Below are 23,202 nucleotides of genomic sequence, written 5' to 3' on the forward strand. Positions count from 1 at the left end.
CACTGCTGCCATGACTGGCATTTCATGAAATTTGAGCTCTAATTGATTTCTGTTTAGTGATTTGTTCCGGAACATTGGACTTGCAGGTTCACGGGTATGGAAACGACACATGCCAGATGAACTGACTGATACTTAATTGTTAACATGTCACCACTGATCGTACATTGATCCCACCCGGCAGATGAGGAGGAGCGCTGGGACCCAGGCCCACCTACTGAGCCGTCAATGTAGAAAAACCTTCCAAAGGAGGAAACCTTTCGGTGCTTTCAGGATCTTGTTCTGTCATCATTAACACAAGCTGCACTAAGCCACATCACTTTTGTTATGCTCCAATAGCGCAACGATATCGAGAAGAACGGTCACAGATTGCAGAGAGCCATCAAAAAGAAGCATTTTCCAACTTGACTGGAATCAGTAGGTTTTACTCATCAAAAAACGACCCTCAAATAAAGACTTAAATTCTTGCAAACATAATTTTTGTGCCATTTAAGATGAATTCTGTGACAATCAATTAATATAAAAAAAGAAAAGAAAACCTTCTATCTGGTCTGGTCACCATGCCTGACATGACTCACCATTACCGCCTGATCACGGTACAAAGACGCTCAGGAAAATGCAACAAAGCTCATGCATGTCACGGTGAAATATTCACCCTTAGACACTCTGAATTAATCTGTCTCAGTGGGCTCATTTTTCTGAACTACTGTATTTGGAAACACGCCCGAGCTCTCAGTCACAGTTGATCTTCATTGGCCTTCAGTTTCTCGTGTACTTTCCTTCAATAAACTGTTATAAAGAACTGAACTGGACTGTGAAACCAGCTTTTTCCCTTTTAACTGGTCTGATTGGACTTTCAGCACCAATAGAGCGAATTTGTTTTTTTACTGCTGTACAGGTTGATTGTCTTGAGTTCAGATCAAAACTATCCGCACACTACAGTTTCATGCATCTGTCCACCTCTTTGCTTGCATAAATACTGGCAGGAGTCCAGAGTGGAAAATCTGGCAGCTGTCCATGAAACCATTTGGCTCTTGAGCCACACTGTTAAACGAGAGCCTGCACTTCTATTTGATTCAAATGAGCAGCGGACATCAGGACGGTCCTTGCTGCAAAGCATCAGTGATAGTACTCACACACTCACACACACACACACACACACACGCATGCATGCTTATGCAATGTCACACAAAAGCAGCCATCTACTTGTTGCTGTGGAGAGAGCGAAACAGGGAAATCTGTCATCCAGTGTCTCGTCACTCATCCGTGGTGAAAAGTGGCATATTATCTCCTCGTTGCTAGCAGTTATGGAAGTGTTGACAAAGTGAGTGGCGGAGCCGAGTGATGGAGTTTTATCACCTCCGCTATCTCCATTATGAATATGGATATTACCGATGTTTGGTGAGCCCCGGGCTAATTCTTTGATTCGCGGCTGCTGAGAAGCTCAGTGGGATGGCTGGCTTTTCAACTCGGCGGCTTGTTCGCACAAAAGACATGTTTGATTCCAACCCGTATGGAGATGTTTGATTCCAGGTCCCGAACAAAAAAGGATTTACTGTGGGTTAATGTTTCGCTAAGCCCGAGAGGAGCCGCACACTCCTAGTCCCTCCCACTCAGCCCTGGGTGAATACTCCCCCCAGGGAGCCTGTGTGAGGTTGGGAATAGGTGTCGCTGGGGCTTTAAGGCAGCCTCATCAAAAGCTATTTCAAGGCATTGTGCATGTTTATGCTGTGATTTTTCAGCATCTTTTCACTCTCGGTGCTTTATACTGGAGCAGAGACTAAACTGTTAGGAGGAATACATTTAAAGAGGATTTTGTTCCTAGAATGAAAGTGCATGCGACTTTATTTATCTTGCCTCCGACATCTTTTCAGCTGGTGAACATTTTTCCAATAATTAAGTTTTGTGCCATCAGGAGGAGACAGGGGAGTGCATTAGTACAATAGCACAGCTCCAGCTCATTGATATTGCCCTGTCAGGGATTCTGCTGATGTACAAGGCTTGTGTTTTACCTTCAGCTGTAATGAAGTCGCTGCTTAAAAAAGCAGCGTAGCCGCATTTAAATGAAAAGATATGCTGCATGTAAAGCACTGCTTGTTAATTTTTTATTCTTTTTCTTTTAAATAGATTCTATATCTCTTCAAAGTACAGTGTAAATTCTAGGGAGCAGCTATTTTCCCTGGGTATTTATAATGTTACATGATTCCTGATTCCCAGTGGGTGAAGGTAAACCCTGGAAGGGGGCACACACTCACACACCCTCACACATCCTGCCAATTAACATAAAAAAAACAAAAACATATTTTTGAAGTTCAGAACTTACTTGCAGAAATGTGTGGCCCAAAGAGTTGAACTGTTTTAATTTCTCTGAAAGCCTTCTTTCCTCTCTTTCTTTGACTGCACACAGCAAACTGAAGCGACGGTAAACCTGAATGAAAGTTCTGTGTTTTAATCTCTTTTGTTCCTCGGGGAAAGTTTGAACTGGAGAAATCTTTCAAATATCCGAAAGAACATAGTATTTTGTTCCACTTTTCACCCACTTGTCCGCGTCTTTTCTCCCTTGGCTAAACCTCATCCCTGACCTTTTTTCTTTCTTTCAGTTTTTTTTTTTCTTTCTCTGCTGCTAAGCTCTCTTTTCCTTATTTTCCTCTGAATATCAGTCATGCCTCCTAATCCGTCTGTGCCCTTGTCTTATCTGGGGTTTTTTTTTTCCCTTCAGTTTCATCTCTCTTTGCTCTGGCTCACAGGTGGCTGAGGGGAGTTCTGGCTCTTCTTTGCTGGCTGCCTGTGTTTCTTCTGTTTGGTATCTATTGAATACCAGCTGCTGCTGTCCTTGGAAGGGGAAACATGCCAGTGTAATGAACCCGACTGATTCGCTCCTGCATATACATAAAAGGATGCAAACACTCGCATACTCGCACAAAAGCTCGGGCAGGAAAATAGTACACACGGATGCGGTGATAAATTGGCCCGGTTGTAAGCAAGCTATTAATCCGACAAGGAGCCTGAAAAGAGACCACCGCAAGCGTGGTAGTCATCAGAGGTGAAGTGAATGGAGAAACAAAACCCCGCTGTCATTGAAAGGAGTTCTTTTCAGGTTGATGCGGACACAAAATGTTGTGTGCGGTTCGTGGTCATAGCGGGGAATGATAAAGCCTGGCGGTGATGAGCACTGCATCATAACGACACTCGCATCCTCTGTGTGTTTCTTCAAGCCGGGCAGAATTTCTCGAAGCCCCCCCTCCTTCCTCCTCCTTCCTCCTCCCCCTCCTCCTCCTCCTCCTTGGAGGCAGGATGCAGTCAGACACCCACCTTGGCCTCAGTTCCCAGCCGACACGTCTGTGTTTTTGGGCGCCCGTCTGCATACGTGTGTGTACGTGTGTGTGTGTGTGTGTGTGTGTGTGGGCCGCGGCGTTCGGCGGTGTTCTCACAGTCCAGCTGAGACTGACAGATGGAATCATTTCACACACAGACAGAAAGGCAGGATACAGGAAACCAGGGTGTGTTTAATAGTCCTGGTGCTGCTGTGGTTGGTATTAATCTAGGTCAGTGGCGTTTAGCTCACGGCGAGCCGGCCTTTGGGGCAAGCTTGGCCTTTCTTTAACCCCATTTACTCCCCGTGTACTTCACTCATTTGGAGTCTGGTTGTCGTATGTGTAGTTTTCTGCCTTGAAAAATGTAACTACATGCTTTTAGGCTCTGTGGCGTCGGACACGGTTACGACCGTACCTGGTCTGAAGGCCTTTTGTAATCACAGCAGAGTGGCTTCTCCCAGCTGCCCAGATGGCTCACACCATTAAAGCTCCTGGACCTTGATAAGACACTAAAGTGTGCGGCTCTCTGCTTAGTAAGCTAAAAGGTTTCATTTTGTTCGTTGTAATTGTGCGTGCATGTGTGTGTCTGTGAGTGTGTGTGTGTGTGTGTGTGTGTGTAAGAGAGAGAGAAAATGGCATTAGGCTTTGGATTATTTGAAATTTTATTGAGTTCTCCAGGTGGAAGTATCACAAAATATTTCCCCTCACATATTCCACGCATGCTTTTCATTGCGTAGGAATATATTTACATGCTAACAGACTCTTCGTTGCTCACCTGATTTATCTGTTCCATCCTGTCTTTTGACTCCATTTTAAGGTGGTTTTATACAGTTCTCAGCTTCAGGAACATCTGAGTCTCTGTATTAATGTTGGCCTGTTGATGATGAGCCTCTGCTGGTTTTGCAGTAACGTTCTTATATGCTGTGCAGTATGTCTACTGTAGCCTTGCCTGATAGAATGATAAGCTTACCTTGATGGGGCAGCATGTGTCTCGAGTAATGTATTTCTGAAAGAGCCGCTCATGTTTAAGGCCAAGGTTCCACGACGGTGTGAAAACAATAAACTTTTGTTTGTTTACACGACAGAGGTGCTCAGTGGCAACGAAAATGGAACTTGTTGAAAACTGCTTTCAAGGTGGAGCTTTTTGAACATGCTCCAACTGCATCTTCACGCTCATTTGTGGAAAATGAAACTTTTCTGAGATGCCGCTACTGCACATGCACACCACAGCCATAACCCAGCTTCTGCATGATCATCTGGATCACATGTGGAGACATATATTCTTTCTTTGTTGCAAATCCTCTCACTTCTCTGGCTGCACAATTCCTGCAAACTCCAGCATGTATGTTTCCATGAATTCACCCTTACAGAATAGAGTTAATGCTATTTAGTTAGTTTTGCTGCAGCAATGGTTTGATTTGATGAAGGTTTCAGTTATATTTTTATCAAACATTGCAAATCCACTGTGGACAGATTACAATTAGATTTTCCCTCTCCTGAAAATTTGGAATTAATGTCAATTTTTTCATTTTATCCAGTTCAGATATCTTATATGAAGTGCTTAACGGCACTAAAGTGGATAAAGCAGTATAGAACAGGGGTATAAAAATGCATTAATGCTACTACATTGTTTTAAATAGCTGATCTTCATTAAAAAAAAACTGAAAAAAATTCAAACACCACTTCATTTAATTGCAGAAATGACACTTGTCTCTCGATCTTGCTAACCCAATTAGTGAGCGATTCCAGTTTCAAATCTATTGTGCTGCGCGAAACTAATTTTGGGGGGTGAAATGTGTTTACATGGCAAAGGTCAGATATGATTTTACAAGAGCTTGATGAATTAGAAGTGCTTAATATGAATAACGGGTTCACGAAAGTCTGTGTAATGAGGATTACATTTCTGTATTATGCCTCGCTTCCCCGAGAAATGAGAAATGCTAAATCAAAGCTCACTCCAAATGTGATCATTTGCACTCACATCGTGAACTCATCTCTACAGTTAATTTGCAGTTTAATTGCTTTTGCAGTTGTTGCATATGCATCAGGTGCTCAGTACTTAATTGGTAGAAAAAGACAGATCGTCAAGTTCAACAGTTAAAACCGATCCGGCCACCCTCAACATGCAAAAATGTATGAGTGTGTCTAATTAGACTAAAACTATTCTGGGTGGCATTTGTAGGGAAAATATTACAAATATGTCCTACGTGGAGACTCGATTTCCCCAGTACAGCTGTGGCTGCATGGAAAAGACGGCGTTTGTGTGTGTGTTTACTTTTACTCTTGATATATTTATATTTTATTAAATGTAACTAAATTGTTTAGGCTTGTCTGAAGTGATCATCAGTCTGTTTCTGCACTGGCTTTGTGTTTTATGAACTCTTAAAGTGGGACAGAGCTGAGAAAGACAAGGTGAGACAGTGATAGAACGCCATCTGATCGGAGCTTGTTCTTTAATCTATCAGCAAAATTCAGTTTGCAGATGAGCTCTAGCTACCATGCACGTGTGCACATACCGTATGTCAAAATGTATGAGAGAAGAATGAAAAATGCCAGAGCTGAGTGCATTGGTGCCATGTGTGTAATGGTTCCATCTTCCTTTTTTTTTTGGTATTTTTTCTGATTAACATGCGGCGCTTTGCTGCACTTTATGTGTTTGTCTTAACAATGGAAAAATGCTATTCATTATGACAACTATTAGTCAAGACTGCAGCTCGACCATGTTTCATAATTAATGAGGAACAGATGAAAAATATATGTTGTGCATTGAGTTACTGCGTGTGTGTGTGTGTGTGTGTGTGTTTTTTTTTCTTTTACGTTTGACTGCGATCACAAGCAGAGGAAAACAAGCTCACCACACTCCTTTCTGTTCAGCTCTGATTGATCAGGGAAAAACACCGCACTCACATATGCACACGTAACCATGGTCACCATAGATTACCATAAATATACAGCATGTGTTCCTGATATAAATGCCATATAGGATCACTTCGTTAACAGTTAACACAGCCAGAAGCTTTTTTTTTTTAAAGTTGTTGTTGTTTTTTCTGTTAGTCGGTTATTCTATTGGTTGTCTTGGTAGATTTAGTCTAAAAATATTTTTAAAAAACATCTCTATCTTATTAAGTCCTCAAACATATCAGTTTAAAAGACACAGAAGGACAGAAGTATTGACAATGTAAACAGGGTCAAAGTGTCCACAAAACTAAGAAATGTTTGGGTAATGACTGATTTTAATAGCCTAATACCATAAGAACACTCATCTAATATCTTTAGAATTAAACTATTTTTGATGACAAACTGCTCTTCGGTTTTCTCAAAGTCACCACGGCGCAGTTCCATCTCAAACGCCAGTCCCAGGCTGACCTTGAAGGTCCGAATCTCACACAACATTTGATCGGCGGTCCGGCTCTCAGCGATGTCCCTCGCAGGACAGTCCTGAGGTCGGCCTCGTCATGCTGAATGTCAACAGTAAAGTGGAACGGACAGATTTATCACCGCAGTGAAAGCATCCTGGACAGCGCCTTTTACCTGCCAGCTTTAAGCACCCGGGGGGGTTTTTGCTGCGATTGCTTTCGTGTATGCATGCTTTAACATGCACGTGTTGCCCCGTGAGTTAATATCAGTAAATATATTTTTACTATCCTCGCTGTCAAGTAAATGACAAAATGCACTAGCATCATATTTAGAGACTTGTTTGCGATGCTTTTTTCTAATTTAATTCCATCACTGGACTCGTACCCTTAAAAAAAAATAAATTATGCCAATTATGACAGCAGGGATTTTATTCCATACTTTCTGGTTAGTTCATTAGATATGAAGACCTGCAGAGAGGAGGAATGCGGGCCAAGCCCAGAGCTTGAATTGGTTAGGCTAACAGGCTACCGCGCACAATAATGTCACCATTATGCGTTTCCTGGGTGACTTAAACGAATAGGCATTATTACAAAATTGTGCATTAGCCCAAGTCAGCAGTTAGTACTGCTGCAGTCTCATTTCATTTAGAGCTGAGAGGAGAAAAAGATGGGGGGAATGTGAGAGGAAGAAGGGGGGAGAGGGAAGAGGGAAGATGAGAAAATGGTTCAGTGGGAAGAAAAAAAAAAAGGCAATGTAAAGGAGAAATGGGGAATGAAAAGGACGCTGTCTGCCAGAGGCTGACAGAACATGCAGAAAGAGGTAAAAAGGAAACACGGCGAGGCCCGGATAGACTGACAGACTTTGGGGTATTGGGATGATGATGGAGAGGTAGAAAGAGGAGGGCTGTAATTGTCAGTAACTGGCGTATTTAGACAGAGAGGAAGAAGGGGGTCGGCAGGGAGGAGGAAGGTGTAAATCAGCCGCCTGAGTGACAGCTTTACGCGCCCCTCAGAGCCCCAACTATCCGATTAATGAGAGGAGAGAAACCTCAACTACCCTCCCCTCCCTGCCTCTTCTCTTTCTGCTACCTTGCACTTTCAGGGGCATAAATCATAGACTCTTAAGCAGTCACTTTAGGTAGCTGCTACACAATTCTTCCTCAAAATGTTGACTGTAGGGTATCCCCGTCCACTGGCGCGCTGCATTAATGAGATTTAAAGGGACTCCAGTATGCAGAGATGGCTCTTTACCAGTCTTGGTGTATAAACCACATTTTTTCCTGCTTGGAATAAGATGACAAAATGTGCTTTTCTGCTCTTTTTGGGAAAATTAATTCCACTTGTTTATCTTTTCTCACCATTTATCTTTTGCAGAAAAACCGAAAGAACAGCTTCCTTAGTTATGTAAAAACACCCACCTAGAGAGACACTTTGTATTAAAACCCAGCTGAATATGAGCTGCAAGTATCTGTGAAAGCATCAGACTGAGGGAGTGTTCTTAAACTCTTCCGGAGATTGAATGTTTTAGATGTTCGGTGGGAGGGACAGAGCGGCTGAAGGCTTAGGACCCATCGGCAGCCATGTTAGACACACCGTCAAACCCCCGACACACTTAGAGAGTGTCTGGGTTCATCCATGCAAAGGTAAACTACATTTTAAAACAGCATGCTGCTCAATCAGAGGACTGTCGTCTCAGTAAAGCAGCGTGATTTGGCAGCAGTTTTTTTTCTCAGGAAATGAAAACTAGCTAACATGTGCCAGGAGAAAACCTGTACCTGAGACACTGATCCGAGAAGATCGCACAGCTCATCAAGATAACCTTACACGATCTGCTTCCACTTCACTTTGTTCAGATAAGGCTTCTGGAAGTCAGTGCGATTGAACTTTATGATTGTTACATGAGCTTCCTCTGGATGACCAGTCTTAATGAAGGACAACCCCTAATGATTCACAGAAGGAATCAGAAAAGACAAAAGGATTCAGAGCCAAAAACAGGCTGCCAGAAACAGCCAACACCGCCAACTCGTGGCCCGACTGTCACGCCCTGTGCCCCTGCGGTCATGTGGGGGCGCTCGGGCCCTGTTTTGTGTTTGTCTGCCCTCATGTTCTCCTGCCAAGCCACCTGCCTCGTTACCACCTAATGTGCCACACCTTTGTCTGCCCCTATTTAAGTCCTGCTCCCCTGGTGTATCTTGTCGACTCCTTGCGGATCTACCCACGTGCTTCTGTGTCCTTGCCTGCATGTCGGTCCAGCTCAGCGTTCCTATATTCCTGCGTTCCTGTTTTCTGAAAATGAGTTCCTACTCCACCTTGCCTCCTGCGCTTGGGTCCTTCCACTTGCACCTGTGACACCTCCATGAAAACTACATTGTTTTCAAAATGTTGCCGTGTAAATGCAGTACTTACCTGAAAAGCAAAGAAATATGCCTTTTCACTTGAAACGTTTTGCAGACGGAGTCTGTTTCCCGCTCACTTCATCCTGGAGGCGATTCATTTTTTCTCTGCTATCAGCTTGACAAAAGTAGAACTCCTAAAGGGATTGATAAGAGATGGCTCTCTGACTGGTTTATTTGATATTATGCCACACAACACACCTGTGATGAATCAAGACATTCAGTGCAGCGCCTGTGTGCTTTACTTTGTAGAAAAAAGAATAAACCCACTATTAGAATATTGAAAGTAAATTAATACGTATTCACCTGCTCTTTTATTACCTAACATGAGTTTATGCTCTTTAGATCTACAAACGCTGGGGGTCCTCTATCCGGTGTGATTATTGTGTTTGAAGATGGAAGTATTAAATGCAATATTATACAATTCCTTAGCAGGCATGTGTGGAAGCATTTGTTCATGAATGAAAAGTAATAACATTCCAAATGTCAGGCTTCTGCCTCTGCTGGTGCATGCAGCGACAGAGTGAAGTAAGAAAAAAAGCAAATAGACTTTTGGATTACTGTCAAGGGAACAAAATCCCAGCTTAAACGATTTAACTGAAGATCACCAGGTTTCGCTGCAGCTCGTGTGAGTCTGTTCTTACAGAGTGTTGCTTTTGCAGCTTTTGTTTTTGTTTTTTGTTTTTTTGTGGCTGGGCTGTTTTGTCATCAAACTAATTCACTGAGGTTGCCTGATGATCCTAGGAAAGAACAAGAGTGAACTTCGTCCTTCATTCAACCTTCATCCTTTACATTTTTTCACCTTCAGCCAAACCTACAGATAAAAAAAAAAGACCTTTCCATCAATCCTTCTCCTCTTCCCCTCAACGTTTCTGTTGCTTTTTCGAAACCAGATTTCCAGAATTGCCCTTTTTATGCACTTTGTCTTTCAGAAGTTTTGAAAAGAACGAACACGCTTGAGAAAGCTGTAACACGAAGAGCTGAGAGAGAGAGATTTGTTAAAGTCGCTCCCTCTGCTTTGTGGGATTTCTCGACGCCGGAGAAGCGCAGTGTGAATTCATAACCTCTCGGAGTGATGCAACCGCTGCAACAATGCCGCGTAACTCCTGGAAAGGCGCTCTGAGTTGTTGTGCAGCATCTTGATAAAGGTTTTCGCCCCCCTGTTTGCGAGAGGAGCCGCCCACCGCCGACGTGCGCCACACATGCCACGTTTTCGCCGCCGCTGAAACGCTCTCAACTCCGAGCAGCCCTTCAACCCTGCTGCCTGGTGAAGTACGGGAGGAGAGCTCCACTCGAGCTTCATCCTGTCAGCGGCGGTGAAATTTATTTGGTGAAATTAACAAGTGAGTGAACGCTTTACATGGCGGCTTCACACTTTAGCAGCTCCAACGTGTATCGAGGGAGAGCTGTTTGACTTTTATGAAGGTTTAAAAGACTTCATTAAGCCTTATCATGCTAATAATAGTAACACCCCCTCAGATGTGAATTGCAGTGGCTGCGAATGTGAATTTTTAATTAGCTGGACGGGAAATTGATCGACATCCATTAATCAAAGTCTCACATTTCATCTTCATTAAAGATTTTTGATGATAGTTCATTCAGCAGTGTTTGTTTGTGTACTTCTGGCCGTGACAAAACATGATATTTCAGCGTGAATCCCAGGTTTTAGGACGGCATAAAAGCAGCGTTTCCCACCATTTTTAGACATTTAAACCTATTTAATCAAGAATGGAAACAGATTTAGTCTCAGACGTCACTTGTTATTTTATTGAACGATCTTTTCAGCTCAAGGCTTTAAATGTTAAATGAGGTATCAACTTAGCCTATAAGGGACAAGCTAATCCTGTCTTTTTCAAATTAATCCAGGGCTTTACACATATACCATCTTTTTTTTTTTTTTTTTTTTTTTTAATTTAAATGTGACATTGAAAACTTGTTAAATATACAGACCATAAGCGTTTTTCTGGTTGTGAAGTATCCAGCGAGGAAAAACATGGAACATAATGTATGTTACCCACGCTTCACAGTGACAGTGAATAGAACATATAGGCCCATTGTGGTGCGCTGCATGCTGCAGCCACAGCAGGGAGTCTCGTATTGCCTGAAATATAGCCACACGGGGGTTTTAATCACATTCAACACACAAGTAACATTTACTGACTGGATCGCGAAAAGGGAGCGTACCGAACGTTAGGCATACGCCTCAGAAAAAAGTCTGGATTTCGCACATTGTTAGAATGTTTTTCACAGCCTGCAAAGTCCAAATCCTGCTCTGTGATGGACAAAAAAAAAAAAAAAAAAAGAAAGTATTACCAAGAATATTGTGAGGTTTGCATCACTCGTCAGATCGAGCAGCAGTTACTTCGGTCTCGATGTAGCTTGGTAACATTTGCAGACTTGTCAGGGAACCTGTGAACATGACTACCCAACCACAACTAACGCTGCGAGTGTGTGTGTGTGTGTGTGTGTGTGTGTGCGAGCCAGACAGTCCCAGGAGATGTGTATTTCTGCCGTTTGCATGCGTATGCATCGACCGCGTGTAGAACTTCGTCTTCCTCTCGTCCGACTCTGAGCCCCTGTCTTCTCTCAGGTCCCCTGATTGTTAAAGTTACATAACGGCACTTAGTTCAGTCAGGATCCAGCGGCGACGGCGTGGAGACAACGCTACGACCTCTCCGGCTCTCCTCTGACTGAGAGCTCTGCTCAGAGTTGATGTTAACATTTTAACCCTCTTAGTAGATAAAATTGTGTGCATCACCTTCTTCACATATGTCTGATTCTAATTTATGGAAATGAGTTCATGTGTACCACAGCTTTAAATCTCGCTCTGCCGAAAAACTGCTGAGCTGGCGGTTCTTCTAAAATTGCACATTTTTCAATCCCTGGTATTTGACATATAAAGACAGTGATGTTCGAGGGTATTTTTAGACAACTTTAGGGAGAGTGTGTGGCACATTTTAAAGATATGAAAACTTTACTTAATTGTCAATCTTCTTTAAAGAAAAAAATGCCACTTAAAACTTGAACGTATATTTTTTTAAATGCTTTGGTGACTCTAAAATTACAAGACACCGCAGATGGATGGATGAAGTTTTAGACGGAAAGTGCAGTTGACATATGAATGTGATTTTTTTTTGTTGTAGCGTTGATCAGTATATCATACAGCTTCTGCTTGAAATATTGTGATACACAAGTGTCAACATTATGTGTTATGTTAAGAAGCATACAAAACCCTGCTTCGGCATGCGATAATGTGATATTCTTCTACTTTACATAAGTGAGCCTGAGGCTTTGCCTGCTCTGAGACTGTTGCAAAATTAAATTTACACATATTGAAGAAAACCACAATCTGGAATCTGGCAAAGCACGGCCGAATGTGTCAATGTGGAGAATTCCAATAATTATTTGTTTTGCCATAACAGTAGTTTTTCATGTGCCTTTAGTTTACAACAACTTTGATCGGGAACTATCAATGTTTGTCTGAAATTTACTTCAGCAATTTGTTGACTTTGCTGTTTTTGGTCATTTTTTTCCGTGTTTGTGCTTCAGTCTGTGGCCAGTGGGTGTGTGACTTTGGCAAACGATCCCACTTTTCTTTCATAATTAAAACTCGATCCTTGATGATTTCTATATATCGTCTGTATTATATATTTTTTTGAAGGCTTCTACTCTGGCCTGTTTGAAAACGTGGGCATGTCCACCAGAGTTTGTCTTCTTTGTAATGTTTTGACTAATGGGTGATAAATCTTGGAGGCTCCAGGAAAATGAAAAAACGGTTGAAAACCACTGCTGTGCGATAATTCCAGTTTTACTCAGAGAACAAAGTCTCAACATTTTGACAGTCTGTACAGAAATGCACTGTGATTTTCCATTATATTGGCTTTTCGGGCTCCCGTTCCTACAGCATCGGAGAAGCGGACGATGGTAGCTGTCAGTGCAGTGATGTCTGTGTTCCACTTAGGGTTTCGAATAAAGGCCAGATTCACTTGTGACCTATGGAGCTGCAGCTCATGCAGCACCGAGTCAGAGAGATGCCCATGCATGTCTCCTCAAGTCTATTCATAGACAAGGCGGTGCGACTCCCCCGCCTCTGAGTGACTGTTTCCTGCTTTCCCTCTTGCTCAATTACTTCTCCTCTGACTCCCACATGTGGGTCTTCAGCTCTCTGGCAGGAAAGGATACCTTGTGGAGGAGGGAAGCTGAAACGTATCTGACTGAGAGAGCGAGAGAGAGAGAGAGAGCGAGAAAAGGCACGCAAATTCAGCACCCACAGCGCCGTTTCTTTTAGATTCACTTTTTCACTGCACTGCGCCACCTCCTGCCCCAACAGCTGGCCAAATTAAAATGCAACATCAATTCATCATTCAGCCTCGTCGTTCGGCCGTCTCGCTCTCTCTCTCTCTCTCTCTCTCTGGCCGCCCCACCTCAACACAACAGTCATAATTGCATTTGCAGCTTAAATATCAATCCATCACTGAGTAAATAGTCGGGGGAGGGCTGCTGGGTGAGTTTGGCTCTCGAGGACTTGGGGCCCAGAGGCGGTTTTGCGAAGAAACAGAGGAAAGTGCTGACAGACGGCCAGGAGGAGGACGGTGTCACACTGTACTCATCCTGTTAGATTATGTTTTTCTAGTACTTTCCTCTCCCTCCTCCCACCAACCCCCTCTAATGTCTTTATTCTGCTGATACAACCTCCTCCTGTCTGCTGACTAACTGACCCACATTCCTTTGTGTGACTCGTTGCCCTCTGTGTGTGTGTGCGCGCGTTTGTGTGTGTGTGTGTGTGTGTGTGTGTGTGTGTGTGTGTGTGTGTGTGTGTAAGCCCCCATTCCCGCTTGTCATTTTGTGTCTATGCGTGTGCATTTCTGTGCCATCCTGGCTCTATCTTTGTCTGCCTGCCCGTCTCTCCCCGCCTTCAGTGTAAAACTGTGCCGTGTCCCTCAGGCTTCAGCAGGAGCCAATTAGAAGATTGCTCTTTAGAGTATCATCAGTCACCGAACATAAATGATTGGTAAAAAAAAAAAAAAAAAAAAAAAAAATGCCTCATTTGCTCGCTCACTCCATGTCTGTGCGCCCGGGCTGTGTTCTCTTCAATTCAGGGAGCTCTGGTTGCAGAAGTGACATTTCTTAGTTTAATTAAATAAATTTGGCACTCTAAGAGGAGGCCCCCTCTAGTGGTGAGTGGAGGCGCTGAGAGATTAATGCTCATCTGTTTTGTTGTTTGACAGGTTATAAGATATACATAGGTGTTCTCAGCTGTCATCAGATGCATGTATTTATTTAAGGGGGAAAAAAACTTTGCTAAAATCCACAAATTCCTAATTTTGTGTCTTGTGGGCTTTACATACCCTCCCTTGTCTTTGCACAATTTACACTTCCTATATGGCGAAAGGGATGCACTGTTTTGCATAATTTAGTGCCGTGCCCTGTTGTATGGTATTGTTAATCACAGTGCATACAATTTATTTTAATTGTAGCCTCTTGAGAGGTGTGTAAATGTAAATTAGCTACAAGAAAACTCAGCACGGTACATGCAATTACTGTATTTGTGTGTGCACAATACATGGCCCCTGAAATAGGATAACACCACGAATAATCTGACTTTCTAAAAATAAAACTCCTGCATGTTTATTGACCTCGCTTTTTTTTTTTTTTTAATCTTTTTTAATGCTAATCTTCCTGCTCTCTTCAATTTCAGGTATAAAACATCAGCTCACTAACTTCTTGGGGACTGGATCGTTTGAGGGGAAAGGTGGAAACTCGAAGCTCAGAGGTGAGAGAGTGTTTGAAGCCGTGACAGGATGGCTCTGGTGGACAAACATAAAGTGAAACGCCAGCGACTGGACAGGATCTGTGAGGGTACGTCTCATTCGTCCTTCTCTCTCTGCTTCCCGAGTGTGTGTGTGACGCTGGATATGCAATCGGAAATCAGTTACAAGGGGATGTTTTGGGGATGTGTGTGTGTGTGTGTGTGTGTGTGTGTGTGGGGGGGGGGGAATCTCTGTTTGCGCACGTGTAGCGTGAGATTTCGTGCAAGTGATTCTCTCCACTCTTATATGGAAATGAAGTTTCCACAAGTATTTAAGCTTTCCAGCCTGCTGCTCCACAGTCAGTGAAGAGCCAGTGGGATCGTTTGCATAAGTGTGTTTGTGTGTGTCAAAGGGAGCTTTGGGACCAGACAAGGCTCCAAACTTTTGGCTTTGAAGGCTGTCTAGCTGAGGAAAAAACGTGTGCGTGTGTGTGTGTGTGTGTGTAGTAAGAGGTTTGGTGAGGTTGATGGCTGAATGAGACTCGAGTTCGATGTTTCCAGATTGTTGGAGAGATGAAGTGGGGAGTTTGTAATAAAGTGAAGCACTCCTCTGAGCCCTGCCATTGATTACAGTGGGGAGTGGGATTGATGTGTGTGTGTGTGTGTGTGTGTGCGTTTCTGCGTGTGTTTGTGTGTGTGCGTATTTAAGATGGAGAGAAGGCATTTTGCTTTTCTTTTTCCACATTCATTTTTTTTCCCAACCCGCTGGATGTTTCAGATGTTTATACAGTGTGTGTGTGAGTGTATCATTATTTTATATCTCTCATTCTTATGTTGATGTATTTATTCATCATCTGTCATTCTTTTATTTTTTTTTTTTTCATTTGATTGTTAACCCTTCAAGTTACACTTGATTTGTAATCAATTAGTTGATTAATAGAGTGAAATGAGGATTTGGCCCTTTGTTTTGCTGTGTGCTTGAGCGATGACTGACTGCCTCTTACAAGCATTAATCAACATTTCTGGCATGACATCCGAGGGGTCTGTATGATTAAAATAGCTAATAGTAGCTCATCATAGTATGAATAATAATGTGCTTCTTTTCTCTTGTTTTACTCAGTTCACATGACACTCACAGCTTGGATGTTTTTTTTCAGATCTTTCAAGAATAAGACAAAGTTAGTAATGACCTTTTTGGTCCTGTTTTGCTGTATTAAATCTTGGATTAATTGTCTTCTTTTCTGAATACGCTGTCACAATTTCTGGTTTAAAAAAATGGAATCTGGCTTTTTTTTTTCTTCTTCTTTAAATCTAACTACCCACCTCATGTTGTAATTGTAGGAATACAACTTTCTGAATGAAGTTCAGCGCATCACAGCAGCGATTCACAGAATACTGAACCGATCATCTTCAGAGTCTGGAGATGAGTCCCATCAGGCTGTGTGAAATGCCCTTTTTTTTGTCATTTTGTCTGTTTATTAAAACCTTTTTGGTATTGACAGTAAAAATACAGAAATGCTTATTATTAAACACGGATAAAATCATGATAAATCACACTGTTGTTTCAGTTTAACAATTATCTCCGAGAGTCCGGATTACGCACGCACAGCTCCGTTTCTTAAAAGAAAGAAAGAAGAAAAAAAAAAACCAAAACTTGAATACCTCCCAGTAAAACGACGGCAGAGGCGAATGCCGTCTTTGTTCACGTCTCAGGAAAATCCCACTGAGATTTAGAAACACAATTTAATAGATTCCTAAATGAAGCAGTGCTGCTGTCTTGTTTCCACCCTCAGAATGAGAGCCACATGTGGCATCTCCAACCTCTCCAAACCACCAGCCGCCCTCACTTGGAAACACATTTTCACCCTTCTTTTTTTCTTCTTCTTCCTCTTCTCCTTACACGGCACAGAGACATGAATAACTGCGTGCCGTCCCGAGGAGGAGACAGAATGTTCAGTAACAATATTGTCTGATCTCACACGGCCATCTTCGGTGTCCGTCTCTGTCAACAATGAAGTCACTCTTCCAAAGATGAAGGGGGATCTTTTTTTTTTTTTTCTTTCCCTGACGCAGTTAGTCACCACAGCTGCTCTTAAAAAAAAAAAAGAAAAAGAAAAAAGAAAGTGTAGTAGACGGTGATTCACATCGAGGAAGTTAAAAGATCAGAGGGTGGTGAATCACGCCATTTTCACGGTAGCATTAAATCTACTCAACCATATAAAGGGTATTTCAGAACCAGAGGCACGAGCTGCTCCGCTCTGTAATGTCAAAGCCACCCACTATTATCTATAAACAGAGTGCTGGGACCGAGGCGTGAAATAGAAATCAAAGTTCATATCATGTGTATTGACAAAAACAAGAGCGTTGTGGAGCAATTGTGATTGCCGCCGCCGCCGTGGGTCGCGCTCGGCGAGACGGCGAGCGCGGCTTCCCTAATCTCCATTTATCTTCTGAGGATAACTGTGTCAATCCAATACTTGTTTCACAGCGGAGTGCATTGATTACATCTTTACTCATTGTGATGAGTGGCTAACTGAGCCGCGCCTGTGGCCTAAATCGAATTGGAAACGGCTGATCAAGTGTGTCTGTTTTCTCCCATCAGAAGCAGTCACGGTGCAGGAATGTAGATTTTTTTTTTTTTTTTTTTTAAACCGGAACGACAAATGTTTCGCCGTCACGTCAGATGCGAGTCGCGATCGCCGGTCCGGGAGACGTTTGAAAACATAAGGGAGAAGTTGGAAACAAGGTTTGCCTCCTCTGCTTGATGTATCACTTTTGACAGTCGATCAATAATCAAATTAGGACTTTCCACAGGAAATTGTTTTAGCTGAGCTGGTGAAGCTCCCGGAGCCGGACATGTCGTGTCTTGTGATCAGATTTGTTTGCCGACGACGGCCCAGACAACAGACACTTTTCTTTTTTTTTTAAGATGTGTGGCATTTTGCGGCACCAGATTGGGCCTCTGCTCTTTTCCCCGAAAGGTTAATGTGTTAATTCATAAAGTTTTAGAGCAGAAACGACAAGGTGGCCAACAGAAAATTCATTGCAAACTAATTTGATTTTTTTTTTTTTTTTATCTTGAAGTTCATCAGTTAATTTTTCCAAGAAAACAGGCCAACGACAGTGTTTTTTTTCAGTTTTTCCAAGTTTCCTCTGACATGCACAAACAATAAATCTGTGACAGATTAAATTTAATAAAATTATATAATAATGCCAGCTAGAATTTGGGTTAATCGAGTGTTGGTTAATGAGCAAATTCAATGGTTCCCAAGCTGTAGTCTGGAGGAGTGGGGGGGGGGGGGGGGGTTTGGCAAAATTAGATCTGCCTTTAACAAAGAACACCATAATAAGACTCTTTCTGGAATCTAGAGCACTGCTGGGAAATGGCTTCATGCTTTAAATATGAAGTTTTCTGCTTTGATATGCTGGCGGGAATCGGCGTCGCTGTCATGTTTTGGCAGATCAGACATTATAGGGTAATCCATAGCTCTCCTGCGAGGCAAAGGAGGCACCAATGAGCTAATTGTTTCTGCACAGTAGGATTTTAGCGGAATTGTTATTTATAAATTCAGTTTTTATTGATTAAACAAATGTATACACTTATTTTGCCATTACGCCCCAGCAGCATTATTTAGTTTGGATGTCGGCCTCTCTAATGTATATGCTACAAATGCTCCTTCTGTTGTGTGTTTGATAAAGTGCCAAGAAGAGTGTAACTGCAATAAGGGGACTGTGGCAAACATCTGCTGTGAGCATCAGTTCCCATACTCTCCCCCTCCTCGCTTTCTTCGGCTCGCTCTCTCTCCCCGCATCTCCTTCTGTCCGTTCCATCTGTGTACCCAGCATGCATTGGCTTGGGCAGCAGCGCAAGTCGTTGCCATTGCCATTTAGCCAGAGCTAACTGACTGATCCAGGCAAGAGACGGGAGGGAGGCGAGCGGCGGCGGCAGAGACGGCGTGACGTGAACTAGGTCGCGGCGACAGCATGTTCCCCAATGTTGATTTACAAGTTGTGAATCTGTGCTTGGACGCAAACACCACAAGGTGGGGTAGTGGAATTTGTCATGGCGAGTCCAAGTGTTTCAGCTGGCAGTCAAATAAATATGTCAGTGCCTGATAACGCGTCGGGTTTCAGGGAAAAAAAAAACGTTTCTTCAGTGAACTCTAAATAAGGAAGTTCACTGAAATTCACACTTTGGAACTTTTTTTTTCTTTAAATAGCACAAATCAAGTTAAACAGGGTGGACCTGAAGGGGTGGGAGGGGCGGTTCTGGTGTCACCTCCCGGCTGAGGGATGGTGGTTTGAACCGGGGCTCCGGATCCGGAGCTTTCATCCCTCCCTCGTTCAGAACCCTCGACCCTCCCACACTCTGGCATCCAGTGCTGCTATGAAGTCATTGCTGTGAGTGTATGTGAGTGTGTCTGTGTGGACCCCTCCCCATTCCCCCACCCCACCCCACCCCACCCCACCTTTGGGCTGCTCACCAAAACTCATGACCCCTTTATAAGCTTTGTGGCGGAGCCGGGAGGGGAGCGGGGCTGCAGAAGGGGATCGGAAACATGGAAAAATAGGAGAAAGTGTTATTTCTGGATGGAAAACGAGCTGGCATGTGCGATCTTGTTATTATTACTATTATTACCAGAGTGTGACTTTTTCCTCGTTCCTTTTCCTCCTGTCTGTTTTCTGCCTTTGTTTAAGCTGGCGTGTCGCTTGTCGAATTCTGGAAAGGAGCTGGAAAAAAAATGTTATTTGAAAGTAAGCTCCCCCCTGTACGTTCAGTAACGACCCGGGTCTGCTTTTGGACTGGGTGAGAAGAGGAGTGGTTTTGAAGAGGTGGGGTGAGGGGATGCACTCACTGAGATGGATCATGGAGAGAGATATTTCTGCAAATAGCTGGCATTAAAAAAAAAAAAAAAAGGAGACAATTTTACACATCTACTGCTTGAAAAGTGGGGCGAAAAAAAAGTAGCATGTCACTTCAGAGTGTCACACTAACCCAATACATGATCGTCATTTAGATAAGTACCAGCTTCATTCCCTTCAACCTCCATTTTACAGTCCATTTAGTGCCTATGGAGATGCCTTCAGAGACAAATAATCCCGCTGGAATCACATACAAGGCAGTCATGAACATAATGTCTGTTAAGTGTGCATCGCAATTCATCTGACAGCATTATTCTTCGCCGCCGTACCGGCATTGTAATCTCATTTCCAGTTAGTGCCTCCTGCCCCGCGCTCATGCATAAGTCAACGTGTGCTTAACATTCAAATCGTGCCGTGGCGACGTGACGTGTCGCACTATGGGAGACAGTTGTTTTTATTTCTCCGGCGGTGGAGTGGCGTTCGCGCTGAGCTCGCGTGTGATTTCTATTCATGTATGCACGCCAGACCGAGGCCAAAGCTTTAGCGGCGGTTTTGCGTGCACGAATGAAAGAGGGACGCTAGCGAAGCGCCGCCGCCGCCGCGGTCCGCACGGCAAGAGGACCAGCAGAGAGGAGGGTCGCAAGGCAGAGTGGGGTCTGGGACCATGCGAGCTAATTGTGAGTGGAGTGTGCACGTGCGCGTGAGTGGCTGCGAGCTGCTAAATGGTCTTGTTGCATGTGAACCGTCCGATTCGGACGCTGGTTTAAGCTTTGAGCTAACTTCATGTGACTCTGATTTAATTTCGTTTAATTGTGTAGAAGTTTTATGAAACTATCTCAGCATTGCACAAGTTTGTTTACATCCTCTCTGTGTTGAATTTGCATGTTCTGCCTGTGTGTACATCCAGTTCGCTACAAAAACTCACGTTAGGTTCATTTTGGGACCTGATTCAGGTCTTTGCCACACTGACTTGGAGAAGTTGCGTGTAAAAGATGGATGGAAGTTAGGTCACAAAGTCATGGAGTGTTTTGTATGATGATTATAAAAATCAACTATTTTTGCTCCAAGAAAGTGATCTTGTTGTGCTCAACACTGCATATGGTAAATATGGTTCATGTACGGGATAATTGTAATAAAAGGGGGCTGAGTTTTGAAACTCAGCTCCTTTTTCACTAAATAGCCAATACAAACACAATCACTATAAATGACTAAAAACGGTCCCCAAAGATTCAAATCCAGATCCAAGAAAATCAAGGCGATAAGTGTACAAATCACTTTTTCACTTTTTACCAGACATCAAATTACAAAAATATAATTGAAATCTAAGTGAAGCGGAGCTGTCACCTCCCACTCGCTCACGCTGCACACCTCACACCAAGAAGAAGGTTTTGATCAAACTCTCCAGACGAAAGGTGTCATTTTAAACGGCTGAACCAGAAGCAATGAATAACATTTGTTGACAGGTATTTACGGCGAAAGAGAAAGACGAGGAATGACATGTTGGAAATGGAAAAGGAAACGCTGTGCATTGACGTGTAAAGATCATGAACTCATATATTAGTCACAATAGATAAAATGCAGCGGATTATTCATTTTAATATTTTGCGGAAAAATATTTCACTTAATGGCAGCGGCACAGCTCAGAAATCATGAGACAAGAACTGAGCTTCAATCGCCATGATTTTATGCATATTCTCAACCTGTGTAGAAATAAATGTGTAAACTAAACATTTTTTAACATGTTTCATTTTGAGGTTGGATGCAAAAAAATATATATTTGTTGATTTTTGGCCTTTTGTTCAGTTTAGTTGTCCCCCCCACTGGATGTGAGCAAACACACACACTCACACACACACACACACACACACACACACACACACACACACACACACACACACACACACACACACACACAGAGTGACCCACATCTGGTTTGGCTGCCAGCTTAGCTGCAATATTAATGGGGTGGCGGGAACTCAGAGGGCTGAGTGACAGGGAAATGTAGAGTGTTTATTAAACAATGGCACGGGTATTGTGTGACAGATTAGCACAGATCCGACTGGTGAATCGTGTCAGTCGGGCTGCTCGCTACTTAATGCACTTTTCACTAATACAAGTGTTGCTCTGTTGTCGAGAAAGTAACGCAGCACAGACGGCAAAATCAGAACAGTGTTTACTTGAATCTATTAGCAGCTGAAAGAAGCCTGAACTGCCTGTTTACAGCTTCACTCGAGGTTAAGTTATTTGCAGTTTCTATATGTTTTAGTCCATTTGAATTTTTCTACCAGTCAAGTCTTTTTCAACCTAAGGTCTTTATAAGCTTCTGCTGGGGTGGTATTATATTTGTTCTAAAATCCCCAGCTTAATTCCTAAATCCTTTTGTTACAGCGAATCTGGCGTTGTGTGCACAGTCTGGAAAGTATGGCAAATGTAGCAGCGTTAGAATTTGAAAGTCAAACAGTGTTTAGTTTGCGACAAACAGAACTCTGTGATTTACTTTCCTGTCAGGAATTAGATCTGCAAACCCTGAGTACACACCTCTGCCCCCGTCTCACTGTTTGAAGTTGACTTTCGGGGATGTGTGCTCTGCACCGTTGTGCTGAGAGTCTCCCGAGGACGAGGCCAGAAAGTGGCGAGAGGAGCGAAGGAGGATGAAGGAAAGTCTAGCCTGTGGGCTTCTGACTGGAGCGCGGCTGTGGATACTGGGATGAATGCACTGATAGGCAGCTCTGATGTTAAAATCAACAAGCTGGTTTAACCGTCAGTACACGATAAATACTGGGCTGAAGGTCTCATTTTTCATCTGCTGAAAACCATCAAGCTATAGGTGCATCTGAAATACACAAAATGTTTTAAGTACTGTATTAAAAAACAATGAGTTTGATAGTAATATTCTTCTTTTTTTCCATTAAAAATGAAAAAAATCCGACCTTATAGAAAAAAAAATTAATTTAAAGGGGGACAGGCTTCTAAAACATTTGTAATGTCATGTAAATAATATCAGAAATAATACTGATTGTTTCTATTTCAACAAATGAACATTTAAAATTGGTCTATTTGGAGTATCTCCAAAATTACATGTCTTGTGAAATCTTCCCTGTCTGCACTAAAGTTGTCCGAGGAAGGAAAACCAGTGAATCAGCAGCAGGATCTGATCATCGGGGGCAAAGTTCACCGAAACGTTTGATCCACGTAGGCTCCACCTCACCACTTACAGGAATTAAAGGATCTGCGGCTAACACCTTGATGCAGCAGAAAAAGAAAAGCTAAACGCCTCATTAAAACAGATCAGGGTTTTTTTTTTTCCTTTCAGCTTTTCAAGCAAGTTATTAGGTTACAAGTCAGAGAGCGCTGGAAACGAATTCCATCCCCAACAACTTTGAGATCAAAGAAAACATAGAAACGCTGCCCTTGAGGTTTTTCCTTCAAACCTGCTTTCTTCAACCAGGAGAGGGATAATACCATTTCTACATCTGATCACACAGAGACATTCACCTTCTCTGTACGTTTACCTGTAAACATGACTCTTT

General features: G+C 42.9%; 1 protein-coding gene across 2 annotated transcripts in view; it reads left to right on the top strand.

The window, feature by feature from the left end:
• Nucleotides 1–23,202, top strand: part of ctbp2a (C-terminal binding protein 2a) — a 66,685-nt gene that overhangs the window by 7,030 nt on the left and 36,453 nt on the right. The window contains exon 2 of one of the 2 annotated variants that reach the window (XM_030106128.1): nucleotides 14,759–14,919. In XM_030106128.1, coding sequence (XP_029961988.1) covers nucleotides 14,862–14,919 — 58 coding nt within the window. In that variant the 5' untranslated portion in view covers nucleotides 14,759–14,861. Of the gene's footprint in view, nucleotides 1–14,758; nucleotides 14,920–23,202 lie in introns of those variants that run through there. The other variant, XM_030106130.1, reaches the window with a different exon arrangement.

Source organism: Salarias fasciatus, chromosome 13, assembly GCF_902148845.1.
Source record: "Salarias fasciatus chromosome 13, fSalaFa1.1, whole genome shotgun sequence".
Taxonomy (NCBI): domain Eukaryota; kingdom Metazoa; phylum Chordata; class Actinopteri; order Blenniiformes; family Blenniidae; genus Salarias; species Salarias fasciatus.